We start from the raw sequence: 17289 nt of genomic DNA on the forward strand, positions 1-17289 counted from the left end.
TTTATAGCATATAATTCAATAAAGTTGTATTCTATTATACCTTTGTACCTTGGATCAAAGGGGAATGATGTAAAATTCATTAAGATCCAGGCAGCATCTCCACAGAAGTTAAACTATTACTCATTTCATTTAGTATGTTTTAAATCACAATAGTATTCTTTTTTTTTTTTTTTGTGATCAATTTTTTATTGGTTTTTCCATTTAGTTTAAAACAAAACAAACAAACAAACAGATGTGGCAAGCAAGAATTAGACTATAAAGGCAACAGTAACAAAGGAAATATAATGGTAGTGTAGCCCATTACGCAATAGTATTCTTGATAAAATTCCTACCTAGTTATCTTCTCTTTTAAATTTCAAACACGAAAATTACAGTCTCTATCTCACATGGTGACCCTGAATGAATTTAAAACTAAATTGAACTCTCTGTGTGCAAATGTTTTATCTGATCATTTTATTTAAAAGGAGCAGTGTGAAGCATTTAGTGGTATCTAGTGTTAAGGACTGCAGATTTCAACCAGCTGAAACTTCTCCCATAAAGTAAATTAAAAACACCAAATAAAGCAGCTTCATGTTAAAAATCTGTTTTTCAGACTGCTATCTGCTATTAAGTACTTTTTCTCTGATAATTCACAGAGTTTTATACACATTCATTTATTTGTGGCTGCCCATGAAGATTAAAACATCTGCCGCCACTTATAGAATATATGTTTTTGGACCTGGACTGATCATTAAAAGCACTACTGGAATATATCCTGTTCAGTTATTTATTCACCACACTCTCGGAGCACAGAGCGTACTCTGGGCACAGATGGAGCAGTAGAACATCAGGCACATTAAAAGTGAAACTTAACCGTTCTTTCTGCTGGGTCTAGAAACGTGCATTTACGCGCAGCACCTGCTGCTCATCAGTCAATCTGATCTGATCAGCTGTGAACAGATCAATAATTAATTAGCAATTATCCACCCCCGATTGATAAACTGCTAAGGAAAAAAATAACTCTTGGAGCTCCGCCTGTGTTGTGTTCACAGACCCCCATAAACCTCAGTATTTACAGAGGTGACACAGAATGATATGAAGGACACATAGGTGTATAAAATAAATAAATTAAAAAATAAAGTTTGCCTCACTATCTCTCCCAAACCCACTCCCTATGTAGATATAAACAGTTCATTCTAAGGTAATGAAAATATGATAATTCTAATTTTCAAGTGATTATACACTAAAGAAAACATACTTATTGTAATATAATCCATTTCTGCTAATATATCCCCCTAATTCCTACACACGAGCCCTTAAAATCTATGTGCTTTTATGTTAATTGTTTAAACTCTGGTGTTGCTGCTATTCGTGGCCAAGTCTCCCTTGTAAAAAGAGATCATGAAAAACCCGGTTAAATAAAGAGTAAATTTTAAAAAATGCACCACAAGCCCTGTGCTGCTCCACTGCTCCACCTGAATGCTCAGACTCACATCCTCCCATTACAATACACGTTAGAAGAAATTAAAAACATTTCTCTGATGCATTGTATTTCTGTGTGAATGGGCCCTCAAGGCCATCTTTACAATCTACAGCGAGCTGGCTAACAGATCTGTAGTCAATGACTAACTCACCGTGGGGAAATCATTCATTACCTGGTAAATATCTCTCCCTCTCTTTCCCTGCATTCTGTCTGTGTTTGTGTGCAAAAACTTTATCTCACAGTTTATCTGTACAGACTCAGGGGTCAAGAGATCAAAAATTAACTTTCCGAGGGCTTCTGAATCTGCCTTCAATACACATACGGTGGTGTCACATTAAGCAGGGAAGAGCAGAGCAGATCCATTATTCATCCTGTTGACTGGTTCATAGGTTCAGGGTTGAAGGGCCAGTCTCCCAGGGCTGGATATGTGACGAGAGAGCCGTACACTCTCTGCACAACGTGTAAAAGGACAGGGTGAAGTTATCTCGGCAACAGAATCACTTGGGGATATATTATCTCCAGCTCCTCCATGTATACGGTGACAGGCCAGTGATGATATGGGCAAATGTGTTGGCTTCATCTGATGACCTTATGGTGCACAGCTCAGCAAATTCACAAGAGAACTAATAACCAGGACATAGTGAGGGGATTCACCCTCAGATACAGCCATGTCCCGAGGGGAGACTGGGATCATGTACTGTACTGATAACTGTTTCAGCTACTTCTAATTCTTTGGGCAGCAGTTTTTCTCTCATGGTCTTTCCTACTATCTCTAGAGCCCTGTTTTTCCACTCCAAAGAAAAAGCCACTTACATCCGTTAACATCTAGCTTTTTAATGTAATGGAAAAGGTATTCACAGATGACAAATGACAGTCAAATGACTCTGCAGTACTCATGGGTATTTATTGGCTCTGGCTCTGATCGGCATTGATGGAAACAACAACACCGAGGTGAATGCACTAATTTTGCCGCCCAACTGGCAAAATGTATGACACGCCGACACAAAATACCATCCGTCTTTGCCTAAACTGCAATAAAACATCGATCACTGATTTTGAAAAAGAGACCGAATATACAAAAAGAAGTAACCATCCCGAAGTTTTCAAGGGCCTCCATGCTGCTTTCACTTGTTTACTAACCTGCTTTCTGCACTGTCCATGAAAGTGACCACACACACACGCACACACACACACACACAGACTGAGGCATACTTTAGCGGGTTTACTCGTGTTTGAAAAACCAACACACAGGTGTTAATTTCGGTGGAAAAGGGTGCTTTCACAGCTAACCTGTTAAAAGAGTACTTGCAATCTGTGGTACCAGTTTAATTCAGTTCATTCAGGCTGGGGTGAAAGCTGTCAGCAGAATACTGATGACGTCCAAACAAGCGGGCATGAAAAGCATCCTCAAAGTGAACTGTTATTCATTTGTGGTGTGACAGCAAATGTGACCAACCAAGATTTTATATTTTAGCATCACCTCAAAGGCTAAAATACTTTCAAACCCATCTATGATCTGTATAATCAGCGAAGAAAGCCTGTTGATGTAAGATCATTTCGTAACCATGGAAATGTGTATGCACGACACCTCGTGAGTGCGGGGGGTTTCCTGATGCATCAGAGAGTGATAAAGAGTTTAGAAAAGAGGTGTTACTTTTGTGTTATACTGTATTATTACAGTTTCTCATTAATGAGCAACTTTCCTCCCATAATATTGTGACAAGTCTGCTCTCTCTCATCCTGTTCCCACCTGTTTCTCATTAGTCATTACACAAGGTTGAGCTGCAGTCGCAACTGATAATGCTCATAACCAGCTATTGCTCAGTGATCCCTTTGTGGGATCATACTGTAAATATACACATAAAAGGCAGTCACGCGCTGCATGACCTGCTGTCAGTCACTGGAATTTGATTTCCCCCTGGGGGTCCATGTATTGGTAATGGTGCAGGCAATAAACTGTATACATCCCCATTTACAGTGTTGTAGAGTCCATGTTGTACTGAGACATACCGTCATAGGTGCCACTCTCCAGCAACAGTCCACTTTCTTCCAGGTCACGAAACTCCCCCACGCTGATGAAATTGTAGTCCACTCCAGGAACTTCCCCCTCTCTGGGCTGTCGAGTGGTACCTGCCAACAATAACACAGTTTAAGACCCAGCAGCAATGAAAATCAAAGTCAACACTGGAACTGCACTTCCTCTAATGGCCACTTGAGGCTGGCTTCAAAACAGAGAAAAACCCCAAAACCAGCCCATGTTAAAAAGCTGGACTTAAATAAATGTGTTTACAGCCTGGTACAAAACACAGTTTCGGTCTCTATAGCTAATTTCCTTGTCGATTAATTTGAATTTATAATAATGGTGTTGCTTTGAGTGGCAAGTAGGTGCCATTAGTTGACAGGTCACCACCACAGCAACAACACTGGTAAGGTGATTATGGCTTCACCCTCTGGTTCACAGAGGATAAGCGCAGAATAAAGCCGGAGCTGATGCTATTTCAGCGTGCATTCAAAGTTCATAGTAACACTGTAGTTGCCTAACAAAGTCTCATTCAGTGTTTGTTTGTACTAAAAGATCTACGGAGACAGAATTTTTACAGTCGACACATTTCTTCATAATTGATTTATGCTGGATTTTTTTGCTAGTAAAAATTAGCATTAGCATAATCACAATTCTCTTTTTACACAGCCTATTCAAGGCGGGAATATCACTTTGTTATGCTGCCTCACTGTTCAGTATAAAAGGTAAAACCACAGAATTAGGAGGACATAGTTGTCTCGCCTTTCAACAAGCACAGGAGGTGGTAACAGAGCTGAAACGGTGTCTGTATAAAAGGGACGGGTGTGTTATGTATGCCACACTTTGCGGGAGATTTAAGAATTAGCTGTTAGCAGCTTGCAGCTAACTCACAGAAAAAGTTGGCAAATTGGGAAAACGATGTCTGTGAGCTCCTTACCCTACGAGCAGAGGACAAGATCAGCCGTCGTATACCAGAGAAGGTAAATGATTGTTATTTTCATGTTATGTCTTCGCTATTGTTTAGAAAGTGCTGCCGACATTTAAATGTCTCTGTGCAAAAAGAGCTGCAGTTCACTACAGACTGTAAATGCACCATGCTCACCAAGCTAGTAGCTAGCAGTGTTAGCTTCTTCCTCTCTTCCAAAATATACAGTTTTCATCACTTTGGGCTCTAAAAATCCAAGATAGTGGCAGTCAAAATGCCAAAACGGTAGACCACGTCCTGGTGGCTACTTCCATTATTTCATACAATCTATATTTAAGACAGAAGGAACATCCAAACAAGTGGACTGTACCATTCACTGACGAGGAGGGGTAGACTGAGCGAGAAGTGACACTGTATCCAACATGCCAACAGGGACATGATTCAGGTCCAAACACAGCACTCAGGGGTGAATCTGTGACTACATCATGAATAGTCAACAGAGCTGGGACCACAAAGCTATGAATACATGATTAAAATATGAAACGGACAGAAAAAACACCCCTCACAGCAGCACAGCTGTCAGAATACAGAGGAAGTGTAACTGATGATAATGATAACGAACAGAATTTTAATTGCACACTTTTACTTTGACTTCTGTGAACAGCAGCACCACTTTTATTCCTTACCGATGCAATTAAATACCAGATAAACGGCATACGTAAGTGAGGTGAATCAGAATAGACGGATTTAAGTTACATGAATGGATGAAATATGATTTCACTGTTGACCTTCTGCGTATTTGTTCAATTATTGCACTTTTATAGCTGCCGTATATTCACAAAGCTATTTCTCCTCAAAATCCCACGCTCAGTTTGGTTTCCATGGCAATATAGCTGAATTTAATGATTCAACATAAATTTATTATGGTGACTTGTCATTTTATTGCTACTTAAATAAAAATCTTGTTTATGCCAGACTTTTTCCGGGGCTTCCCCATTTGCAATAAAACAAAGAATTAATTTGTGAATGCCCCCACAGCATATTCACTGTGAAAGTCATTTCCAATAAAGATTATTGCCTTACCACCTGTTTCCAGCACTGGGGAAAGATCTGTTCACATTCATTAACCAAGGCTAAACTCTCCAAAGTCATGGGAGTGAAAATCAGTGACATGTTTTAGAGTGAATCGTCTCTTTCATGCCAGTGGTGATGGTCAAGGTCAGCTGCTTTATGTCTGACACAACACTTACAGAATGAGTTCAAACTTTATTCTTTTTTGGCACCCAACTAAGCCCAATATTACAATTTTTATTATTAATTATTTTTAAAATGTTCCCCAATAAAATTAATTAAAATGTAAACATTTTAAAAACTTTTAACTTCCGCATCAGAGGCCTCCACAACAACACCTGAAAGGCAATACATTTTTTGGTTACGTTTTCTTGATTTAGGCTTCACTGGGTTACTGATACGTCTGAAACATGTTCCCAAAATGTTTTCATATATGACCAAAAGGTAACAAGAGCATTGCCACAGAGTGTAGCCTGGTACAGATTAGGTTGTGAATGAATCAGCCTGTGTTTGTTCGTATTAAAACCTGTTAATTTGTACTTGTATTTAACAGGTGTTGGAAACTTCTTGAGGTATTGAAATTTTATTGCTTTTACCTTCTGAAGATCCATGCTGGCTCAAACCCTTGAATAGCTGCTGGCGGCCGTATCTACTTCTATTTTTTACCTAAAACACATAGCTGCTCTGAAAGTAAAGCCCCACACTGAATTCCAGTTCATGCAAAGTTAGTCATTAAATAATAATCCTCCATACCTGCCTCAGCTGGTTAAAGAAAGTGTCATGTTTCGCCATGCTGATACTCTCATCTGTGGGACATTGAAAACATATTGTTATGAAAATGATTTTACGCTCACTAACACGCCGGCTCCACTTAACGTCATCTTAGATGTAATCAGGGCTTTTACGATACCTCAGCTGAACTGCTCAGCGATCCGGCTGCACAGCGGGCACGAGGGAATTTAACTCAGAGTTTAATAAGGAACCTATCCCCATTCTTCATTTTCTTTCTGTGTCAACATCCATCGTGACTGCAGTATGAGCCGTCACATCTGAAACAGCTTAGTTTGGTGCAGAGACAATCTTTTATTCTGTCAAACTGAGCGATCAGTGGAGAGCAGCAAAGCAAAGGAGTCAATATGAGCCTGTTTATGGAGGAAAGAGCAGGGAAATGTGATTATTTAGTTTTTTATTTATTCAGCTACCTGCAGATTCTCAAGTAAGCTGGATCCGTTTTAGCACCCTTACACTAACAGATTTCATAACACCATCATGTGCCTTTGTAATTGTAATTTTATCATCTGACGTCTCAAGTGCCGTTACATCAAGAGGTGATGGGATTTTAAAAGAGACGAGTGTCACAGCTTGAAAAAAAGGAACGGGGGAAACAGAGGCTGTTGATGCTATCTGCACTGATGCGTTCTGGATGGATGAATTCACAAAGCACATCAGTCTCTTCAGTGAAGAGTAAGATCACACCCCAGCCGCGGATAGACAGTGACTGCTAAGATTGTTGAAACTGGAAATCTAACTGTAATCTGAGAGGCAGTGCTGGGATAAGGAGCTTTGAAGAGAAGACAAGAGGAAATTTGCTGCTAATTCTCTCTGGAAAAGAGCACGCCGTTTCAACTTCCATCTTGTGTGTCGCTCCTCGCAAGCCTCTCTTTTAAGAGATGAAACAACCGCTTGGAAACAACACAGGACAAAAGCGTCACACTAAAGAAAATGAAAAAATGTATGAGTCGCCACCAGGTCTATAGGGCTTAACAGCATTATATGGCTCTCCAGTGTTATGTGTGAACTCTATTCTGTGGAGTTTTCTCCTAGCAGGGTTACCACCCACCTTTTCCATCGCGGCTCCCAGTGGCTAATGCAGCTGAACAGAAAAGAAAAGATAAAAAAAGGAAGAAATAGCTACTATTTAAAAACAAGATCAGACAGTATCAACTTTCTTAATTTCTAATATCTAAACATGATTTGCCTGGGGGCCTATTTTGCAAAATAGCAGGAGGCCAGGGGCCAGTCGCATTATTTGTGCTCATTGCCCCTTTCTCATGTTTTGTTGATCAGGTTTTCAAGGTTTTAAAAAAATAAGAGCGCTTCATTGTTGCTGAAAAGCATTAAGTTCGACAGTCGCTTTACACCGATGTCCTTCCAAAATTTACAAGCCATTTAAATCATGATACTGTGATAACTGATGCACTGCTACCATTCATTACCACAGGATCTTATTCATGTATTCATCATTCAGAGTAAGAATGAATAGAGAATAATAAAGAGTCAGAAAAATCTGATTTTGCCCTTTCTTCTGCAACACCGAGAGATTACATCACATTATGTCTGGTATGATCAAGGTTATATAATTAAAAGGAAAAAGAGCATGAGGTCTGAAGCAATGTGAGAAAAGAAAAAAAGAGCGGGATCAAGTGGCGAACACTTGAGCTGCGTTTCACCTTGTGCCACCTCCATTTATTTCCCAAAGCCTGCATTTATAATTTATAGTCCACTGTTGATTGATGCAGAAGGAAAAACTTGATTTAATATGAATCACTGTTAACGTTTTATTTCTCTGTAGTCAGATTTCATGATGAGCTACGTCAGTGCAAAGTTGTTTTCTGTCTTTTGTCTCAGTGGCTTAAAAACTTAAAAGGAACCCTCTTCAATCTTCTAAAAAAAAAAAAAAATTTAGGATTGAAAACCTGGGGCACTTTTTTCTACATTTTACCATCCTTTCTTTTTTTTAATCTGGCAGTGAGACTCGTGGAGCTGATTGCAGTGCTGTGACGGATGTTAATGCCAAGGGATTCGTGGAAAAAAAGAGAGCTGGTGTTGGAGTTGGGGGTTGGGATTTAGCCAGGCTTGAAGGATTTTGCGGGTGCCCTAGACCCCGGGCTCTGACTTGAGCCCCCTGTCATCTCTTGTGGGAGCCAGAAGTGACACTTGGTGCAGCCTCGCTGTGTGTAGTGCAAGAAGGAAGTCATGCTTCTCTCACTCTGAGAAGCCATTGGAGCTGCTGTAATGAGCACAGGCATCATGCTGTAGTGGCTGTTTAGGCTCCTTGCGCGGTCACTGTGGCTCAGTGCGCTGTGATGAGCCACTGGCACAGGCTGGCATGAGCCGAGTGGACAGGGGACATATGCTGAGCTACTGAAGCCAGACTGCAGTGTCTCACATGGGACGGGTGTTATATCTTTCCATGCTGACGCTCTAAAATGGACTCAAATGTACAGAATCATGCACGAAATGATGTGTACAGGAGCGGATTCTGAGACAATGGGCCCCGAGCACAAATATGCAGAGGGCCCCACCACCTCTGTCACTTAGGAGCAAAGACACACAGGTGGTGCTAGTGGTTTTGCATCTCTTTAAAGTCCTTATCTTCTCCTTAGCATCTTTTTTTTGTGTTTTGTGTCTTTATGGTTGTCTTGTGTTTCTTTGGTATGATTCTTTAGTTGCTTTGTCATTTTGGATTTTTTTGTTCTTTTTTGTTGTTTTATATTTATTTCGTCTCTCTGATGTATTTCTGTGTCTTTTTAAGGTAATTTTATGTCCTTTTCGGTCATTTTGTTTTGTTTTGTAGTCCTTCTGGTATCTTTGTGGATTGTTTCTCTGTGGTTGTTTTGCCTGTTTTTTAGTTATTTTGGGTCTCTGTAGTTATTTTGAGTCTCCTTGTTGTTGTTTTGAGTCGTTTTGTGTGACTCACTGATGTAATTTTGTAATTTGTTATTTTGTGACTTTTTGAGGTAATTTTGTGTCTCCTTGTTGCTCCTAGGTGTCTTTCTGTAGGATTTAATGTTTTTTTGGTTGTTTTATTGTTGCTTCGAAGACATTTTGTGTCTTCTTGTGGTCGTTTTGTGTCATTTTGTAGACATTTGTGTCTCTGATGTAATTTTATGTCCTTTTTGGTCATTTTATGTTGCTTTGTAGTTGTTTAGTGTCTCTTTGTTGTATTTTGCCTGTTTTTGCAGTTAAGTTTGTATCTATTTGAACTACATTTGCATCTCTTTGGTGTCTTTTTGTGTCAGTTTTGTCATTTTGAGTCTCCTCCTGGTTGGTACATGTTAATTTGAGAGGAATTTATCAACTGACAGTGAGGGGCCCCACTGACACTTTGGGACCGTGAGCCTGCTCCCAGCAGACCTGTTCAGTAATCCATCCATGGATGTGTACTGTCATGTGCTGTAATAATCTTAAGATGTTCCTGCTTTAAATTCCACATACTGCAACTAAATATCTAAGGAGAACTAAGGCTTCATGTTTTATGCTGTTAATTGATTTATATGTTTTTTTTACAGCGAATCTGTGGGCAAAGTCATTCAGAAAGATGAAAAAGTAGAATCCCCTGCTGATTATGCAATCATGTCCAATTAATCATGACTGATTTATTGTACATTACATGTATATTCAAATGATGTCTTTAAAATGACTTTCCCTCCATGCAAAATGTCAGAAATGAGAGCTTTAAAAATGCTAACTGAGAGTTATACAGATAATAAGCGACGTCTGGAGCAGTGATAAATGGCAAAAACGCTTTTTTATTTATTTGGTTTTTTTTAACTCAGCTGTGCAGCCCAGGGAATTGCAGCTGCTCTTTCATTTACGCCTGTTGGTCTTGATGTCCATTTTAAAATCACTCAGGTATAAAAACAAAATCGTTCCGTCCTGGTTATTTATTCTTCTCTTTGGAAGAGGAGCAGTGGAGCGGACTTGTGAAGAAAAAAAAAAAACTCAGGTGAAGAAAGTAAAGTGAGAGTGGAGAACAAAGTTAGCAGCACTTCTTCACACCTTTAATTGTAAGATAAGCGAGGTCTGACTATAACAGAAACGGGAAATGAATGTCTCTCTTAATTCAATACTTCATACATTCAGTCTCAAAACTCATTTTCTTTAAATTAAACATAAGAACTTAGAGAGTGTGTCTTTCCCCTCGACTCCAATAAAGTTCTTTTGCACAAGCCCTGAAGTCTTAAAGCAAATTTCACTCATGGTAGATAATGTTAGCCTTCTGCATCAAAGACCACTCAGGTTTTCCAAGGACATCAAAGTTAAATTGAAGGGATAGTTTGGATGTTTTTGAAATATACATACATGATTTCTTTCCTGGCACAAAAGGGGGTAATAAATAACAACTAAAGAAAAATAAACAACAACAAAAACACTGGTATCAGTACAGAATTTCACATTCGTTGCAACCCTAATTTAATTTTTTGGTGGGAAAAATATGTACGGCTGTGCCCCTGGCCACAGCAGTACATTGTTTAGCTTCTGTTGCAGTACTTCTGCCTGCTCCTCCAAACTACTGTAGTTAGGCGTAAGTATGAGTAAAAACCTCATGTAAACCCGATTAAAAATATCAAAGTTATACCTTTGAGGCTAAGGTAGGTGCTTTTATTAATGATGTTGAAATTACAAAGTGAATAGTAAAGTTTTTGTGGTCTGACGTTGAGGAGAAAAAAGAAGAAATAGGGGAATTGAAAAAAAAAGACATGAATTACAGGCAAGAAAATGAGTAGGATGGAGCAACAGAGCAGGCCCCATCTGGAGGGGTCAGGGGTCAACAAGCAGAGCCCATACAGAGAGAGGAGGAAGAAGTGCCAGAGGCGGCGGAGGCTACTCACAGGGAATGGTGCGCAGGTACAGGTTGTCTCTGATCACCTGCTGGAGCTTATGGTCCAGGGAGCCCTTCTGAAACTGCAGGCTGAGGTAGTGACGCAAATCAGTGTTCAACACCTTACCTATGAGAGAGGAGAGAGAAATCTGGGTCAGTCCGACAATTAAATCACGTAGGCGGGCATCTTACATGGCGCTCATTTACAAAACGCCCACCCTGCTGATTTGATTTTGAGACAATCAAAAGGACATTCTGAAATTTAATATTCATAACAAGCTACAGCACACTCCTCCTCCTCCTCCTGCGACGGACAACAACATGTGCTACAAGACCTGAATCTAAAAGGTCCTCATCCAGACAGCAAACGGTACCTGAGAAGGCTTGGCACTAAGCTGTCATATGTGATGAAACATTAACCCTTTGAAAACTGTCTTGATTTCTTTCAAAAACACGGAAAGAGGTCAGTGAGAAACTTAACAAGAAATGAACAAAAAAATGTGACAAGAAAATTACCAACATTACACAATTACAAAATAAAACAAAAACAGCAACACCAGGAAATTACCTCAAAAAAGGCAGAAATAAAACAAACGAAAAAAAGTAAATATTTATAAACACACGCACGTACGCATGCATGCACACAGACGCACGCCCACACCCACCCACACACACACACACATACACACACCTGACCTAATTTTAAATTAATAGATCTAATAATCAGAAATATCATTGTTTTGATATTTTTCGCTAGGAATTTGATAGTTTTCAGATATGAAAAAAGGGAGATAATTTTCAGGTCATTTTCTTGCCACCTTTTACTAATTTTTTGCAATTTGCGGGACAATTCATGCCAAGTTGCTGATTGCCTTTTGTCCATGCTCTTGCTTACGTTTTAAAGGTTTAAATACTGTACTTGTGAAAGGCATCTAAAGGCAGCACAAGAAAACTGATGTCAATCCAGGTTTCAAATGGTTAATTAATTGGGTCTTGTATGAAAATCCAGATGCATGCATGACAAAAAGCAGCGACACGACAGTAGGACTGCTGCTCCTACAGCATTTTCAGCAAAGTCTGAGGAAGTGAAAGGAGCTGCACAGTCATCTTCAAGGAGAAGGGAAATTTCTCATGCTCCTCTGAGCGACAGAGAGGAAACAGGGAGATAAGGAGAGAGAGAAGAAGAAAGAAGAGAGAGAACTCCCTTGTGTTTGCTACAGTAGCGCTCTTCCTCTATGTGGACTCCAGCTGTGTGGGGCCGGAGCTGCTTCCTCAGGAAGGGACACGCAGATTTGCTTTGAATATGGCTTCAGTTACACTGCAGGCATCAAAAACCAGCGCTGACTCCTCCAAACTGTCTAGCAGGGTGAACACAATTAACCTCATACAGGTGACTGAGGAACTGAGCACCGGAGTCCACAATCTACATAAAACATCATGTTGCAGTTGTTGAGACAATTATCAGAGCGACAGGCAACAATTTCTGTAAAGTGCCTCATCAAAGTCGTGTTCTACAAGGGCAGATTATGAGACAACGGGTCCCTGAGCACAGATCTGCAAAGGGCCCCACCACCTCTTATACTAAGGAGCAAGACACTAGGGTGGTTGCCATGGTTTTGCATCTCTTTGCAGTCATTAAGCATCTCTTTGTGGGTTTGTTTTGTGTGTTCGTAGTAATTTAATGTCTTTTTTGTAGTTGTATTGTGTCTTATAGTTGTTTTAAGTGTCCTTGTGGTTATTTTGTGTCTTTTTGTAGTCATCTTGTGTAGTCATTTTGCAATTTTTAAGTTGTTTTGTGTTTCTTTGTAGTCATCATGTGTCTCTTTGTGGATGTTTTTTGTGTGGTTCTTTTCTGTCTCCTTGCAGTTTCTTTGCATCTTGTTGCAGCCAATTAAAGTCTCCTCCTGGTTGGTATGTGTTAATTTGAGTGACATTTAGCAAGCAAAGGTCAGGGGGCCTCCTGACACTTTTGGCCCCCGGGCTTGTGCGCAGTAGGCTCCGTACAGTAATCCTTTCATGTGTTCTACATCGGCTTTCTCGTTTTCCTGTGGTCTCAAACACATCTCTAGAAGAGATGGGCTGATTATGGTAGTGTTTGCTGCCAATGTCTGCCAGATTTTCTGATGCAAGTTCTAAGATCCCGTTGGATCATCTGCAAATCAGAAAATGTTGACAAATCAAAATCAAGCCGGAGTCAGGCTGTGAGATCTGCATTAAGCAGCTGTTGGGAACATCAGTCACGAAGATAAAACACATCTCTCTCAGCAAGATACCAACAGAGATCGTTAATACACCACTTTCCCCATTGTGAGACTAATTCTGCTGTTGGCTAATCTGGTGATGAATATTTTACCACACTACACAGTTCTGAGTCAGTGTGCCAGACGCTTCTACTCAAAAGTTATTGAGAGACTTGCTTTGATTTCAATATGAAACATTTTCTAACTCCATTTGAATCTATTCACTAATATATACACACTCTAACACACACACTCACACACAAAGATGCTGTCTTTCAAATGTGTAGCAGGGTTCAAACTAGCAAAAAATTTGCAGAAAGAAACAGAATAAAACATAATCATACTGTGTAGCAACAAAGAAATATATTCCCACTGTAAAAGTAAAAGAACATTTTAAAGTGAGGAGCATCCTACGCATCCCACACTTGATAAGAACTCTACTCTGAAACTTGAACAGTATTTTTCATTATTTTCAGCAGGAAGTATTGAAGGATGGACTTGGCTGCTGGGGAATAAAAAAGCTCTCGCTTGCCAAATTCAAAAAAATTGTAAATTAATTGAAGTTCTCTCAATCATCCCCTAAGGGGATCAAACGACTCCCGCTGGGACTGCAGATCAGCAGCGTCATGTAGCCTGGTCGACGGGGTCGATTCTCCCCCCTTAACATCTGCCAAAAATGATGTAAAAAATATTTTCATGAAACACTTCAAGTTTCTTGCTTACTGCACAACTCAGTGCTTTTGCTCTGCGGGCAAACACTTGAGGTAGTAATTCTAGTGATGTTGAAATGCCGAGACTTTCAAGAGTGTCTTCTTTAAAGGCATGCTGAACTGATTTTCAACCAGCTTTGTATCATAACAATGTCTGAACTATGGTTATCTTTCCTCCATCTTACCAGCGCCAAGATCTCCCTTATTACGTCTCAGCTTAAATCTTAAATTCTGTAAACCACTTTGGGTATGAAATGTGCTACGTATATAAATTTGCCTTGCCTAAATCCGCTAGATAGCATGCTTTAAGCTGACTTTTGGGCTGTTGCTCGAATCACAGATTGTACGTCCGCTTTTTTGCACGGCCATCATGACAGACACAATGAGGAAAGAAGCAGATCGAGAGAGACAAACACCCCTCTCCTTGTAAAACGAAGACCAAACTCTGAACAAACTGTATAACTATGCTGATAAACCAAGATTGGTTAAAAACATGTTTTAGTGCACTGTTAGGCTGTAATGCAACAATTTTTAAAGAGGAAGTGGGCACTCTATCTGTATTGTAAAAATGGAGGCTGAAAAAACTGAGATCAAACTAAAACTAAGCAGTGTTGATATCATTTGAACTAAGATTGTGTTACTGTTTTGCCTATTTATCTACTAAAATGTCTTCAGATACATATCTTAGTGTACTGTTTGGCTGTAATACAAGAATTTGTAAAGAAGAGGGTGCCATACAAACAATAAAATCAAGCAGCGCTAATCAAATATAAACCAAGATTGTGTTACTGCCCGTTTCTGTTTGGCTGTAATACGAGCATCTGAACAGGAAGTGGGTGCTATACCTGTGTTGTCAACGCTGAAAAAACTGAGATTAAACTGTAAAAAAAGCAGTGCTGGTCAAATAGAAACTAAGATTACATGACTGTATTGCCTGTATTTCATCCAAAATGTTTCAGAAACATATTTTAGTGCACCTTTTGGCTGTCATGTAATAATTTGTGCACAGAAAGTGTGTGCTATAACTATCATAAAAATTGAGGCTGAAAAAACTGAGATCTCACAGTAAAAACCAGGCAGTGCTGATTAAACATGAATCAATAAACTGTTTTCAGACACATAACTTAGTGCACTGTTTAACTGTAATTCGAGATTGTTTGTTACCAGCTACCAGTTTGTTGCCAACGAAATGAACAAGCTCGCATTAAGTCGACCACTAGCGAAGAGCATATTGGGTCGGTGCAGTGCAGTGCATTCTGGTCGTTATAGGTTTTCTACTTCATGAGCAAAAGGGAATGCCACAGTCCTTTTTCTGTTTTTTCTGCTCATATAACACCGATTTCAAAAGTATTTGCATCTTGCTACTGCATCAACAGCCAGTTTTATGAAAGGACCATCTTCCCAACAGTGAAATACGTCTTTAAGTTGCAACAGTCAGCATGGCAGAAGTACAAGTGAGGGCTGAGGCCAAGAGAAGCACGGCTCTCCATTATGTAACTCTATAGACTTTTTACTGGCACAATGAATGCAAGGAATTTAGGTCAAGGAAACAAAAGCTGGGTCTGGCTACGCTTTGCGACTGGGAAGCCACAAGCCTGCGGTGCATGTTCCCAGAAGCTTTGAGACATGAAAACCCCAAAACACTCACAAACAATGTACATCCCCTACAGGGTCAGGCCTGTTCCCATGTTAAAGAGGCTGGGAGTGATTCTAGATTCACTTTTATCAAGCTTAGATTTGCCGCCCTGCAGTGGTGGATGAAGTTCCTGAAAGCAATACTTGCGTAAAAGTACAGATTTATTACAAGAAAATGACTTTGGTAGAAGTTAAAGTCAGCTATACTACCTAAGTAAAAGTCTTACAGTGTCTGAAATTAATGTAGTCAAAAGTAATGTTATGATATTAAATGTAATAAAGCCACTAAAACTAAATGTAGCAGATATTAAGAATTCTGAGGGATATGAAGTTTATTTCTTTGTTACATACGCCCCTTTAAAAATGGAGGGTGCATTATGCTTGACAAGTCTTTTTTTAAACAACTTTACCCTTTGAAACCTGAGCAAATTAGCTTTATTTTTTTCAAAAACATAGGGAGAAGGCAATGAGCAACCTAAGAAGAAATGACCAAGAAATTAGCACAAAAAAAGTAAAAAGTACAAAACATTACCTGAAAATTACCACAAAAAACCCAAACAAAAAAACAAGAAATGTTGAAGTAAAAACACACACACAAAAAAAAGAAAAACAAAAGTGACCTGAAAAACAGCTGAAAATAATGATCATTCTTTGAAATAATTTTAAATATATCTTTTTGTTAATAATAATAATAATAATAAAGAACTCTGGTTTTTGCTGTGCTTTTTTAAAAGAATATATTTTTAAATCTACTAATTTCTTGAAATTCAGGAACATTTCTTGCCAAGTTGCTCATTGCCTTTGGATTTGTGCCTGAAATTGTTTGTTTCAACATTTTTTTGTACTTATTTATCTTCTTCAAGTTCTACCATGTATGTCTACTTTCTACCATATTTCTGTTCTTTAAATTCCTTCACCTTTCCATACATTTTACAATTAAAAATGTAGGTTAAAATTAGGTCCAGAGGTTTAAATACTTGCTAAAGACATCTGAATACAGCACAAAAAATTGATGTTGATCCGAATTTTAAATGTTTTAAGAAATTTTAAGAACAAAACATTGTGTTTCCCTTCCTCCCATTCCTTCATTCATCCGTCCGTAGGAAATGAAGTGGAGTAAAAGCGAAAGTTAACAGAAATATAAAAACCCAAAAAGTACTATAACAAAGTACTATTATTACTTTGTTTACATTACAGCACTGCCATCCTGGATCTGTTTTCACAGACTGCCTTAAAAGATCAGCTGGCTGCAGTATACCGACAATGGACGGAGCTAATTGTTACCACAGGAGTCCTGCAACCAAGAGTAGATACCCCACTGGGTCAACAAAATCAATCTCTCTTTCTCCCTCTCATGCACACACACAAACACATGCAAATCACCTCCCCTGCCCAAAGCAAACTCCCATTCAAGTGCTCCTAACAGGGCAGTCTTTGTGGCCCGCCTGTCAGGTTGTGTTAGCGTGCTGCATCATATCTCCAGAGACGGAGAGAGAGAGAGAGAGAGAAAGGGAGGGAGCGGCGACTCTCCCGCTAGGTTACAAGGCAGCGCATCACTGGCCTGCCGGGCTGGTAGTACGAGGCATGAGAGACACAATGGGAGCCTTTGTGCCTTGTCATC

At 39.5% G+C, this 17289-nt stretch overlaps 1 protein-coding gene across 1 annotated transcript in view; it reads right to left on the reverse strand.

The window, feature by feature from the left end:
- magi3a (membrane associated guanylate kinase, WW and PDZ domain containing 3a) overlaps positions 1-17289 on the reverse strand; it is a 170041-nt gene that overhangs the window by 56580 nt on the left and 96172 nt on the right. The window contains 2 exon segments of the mRNA XM_042491298.1: positions 3473-3592; positions 11094-11210. Coding sequence (XP_042347232.1) covers positions 3473-3592; positions 11094-11210 — 237 coding nt within the window.

Source organism: Plectropomus leopardus, chromosome 8 (genome assembly GCF_008729295.1).
Source record: "Plectropomus leopardus isolate mb chromosome 8, YSFRI_Pleo_2.0, whole genome shotgun sequence".
NCBI lineage: Eukaryota > Metazoa > Chordata > Actinopteri > Perciformes > Serranidae > Plectropomus > Plectropomus leopardus.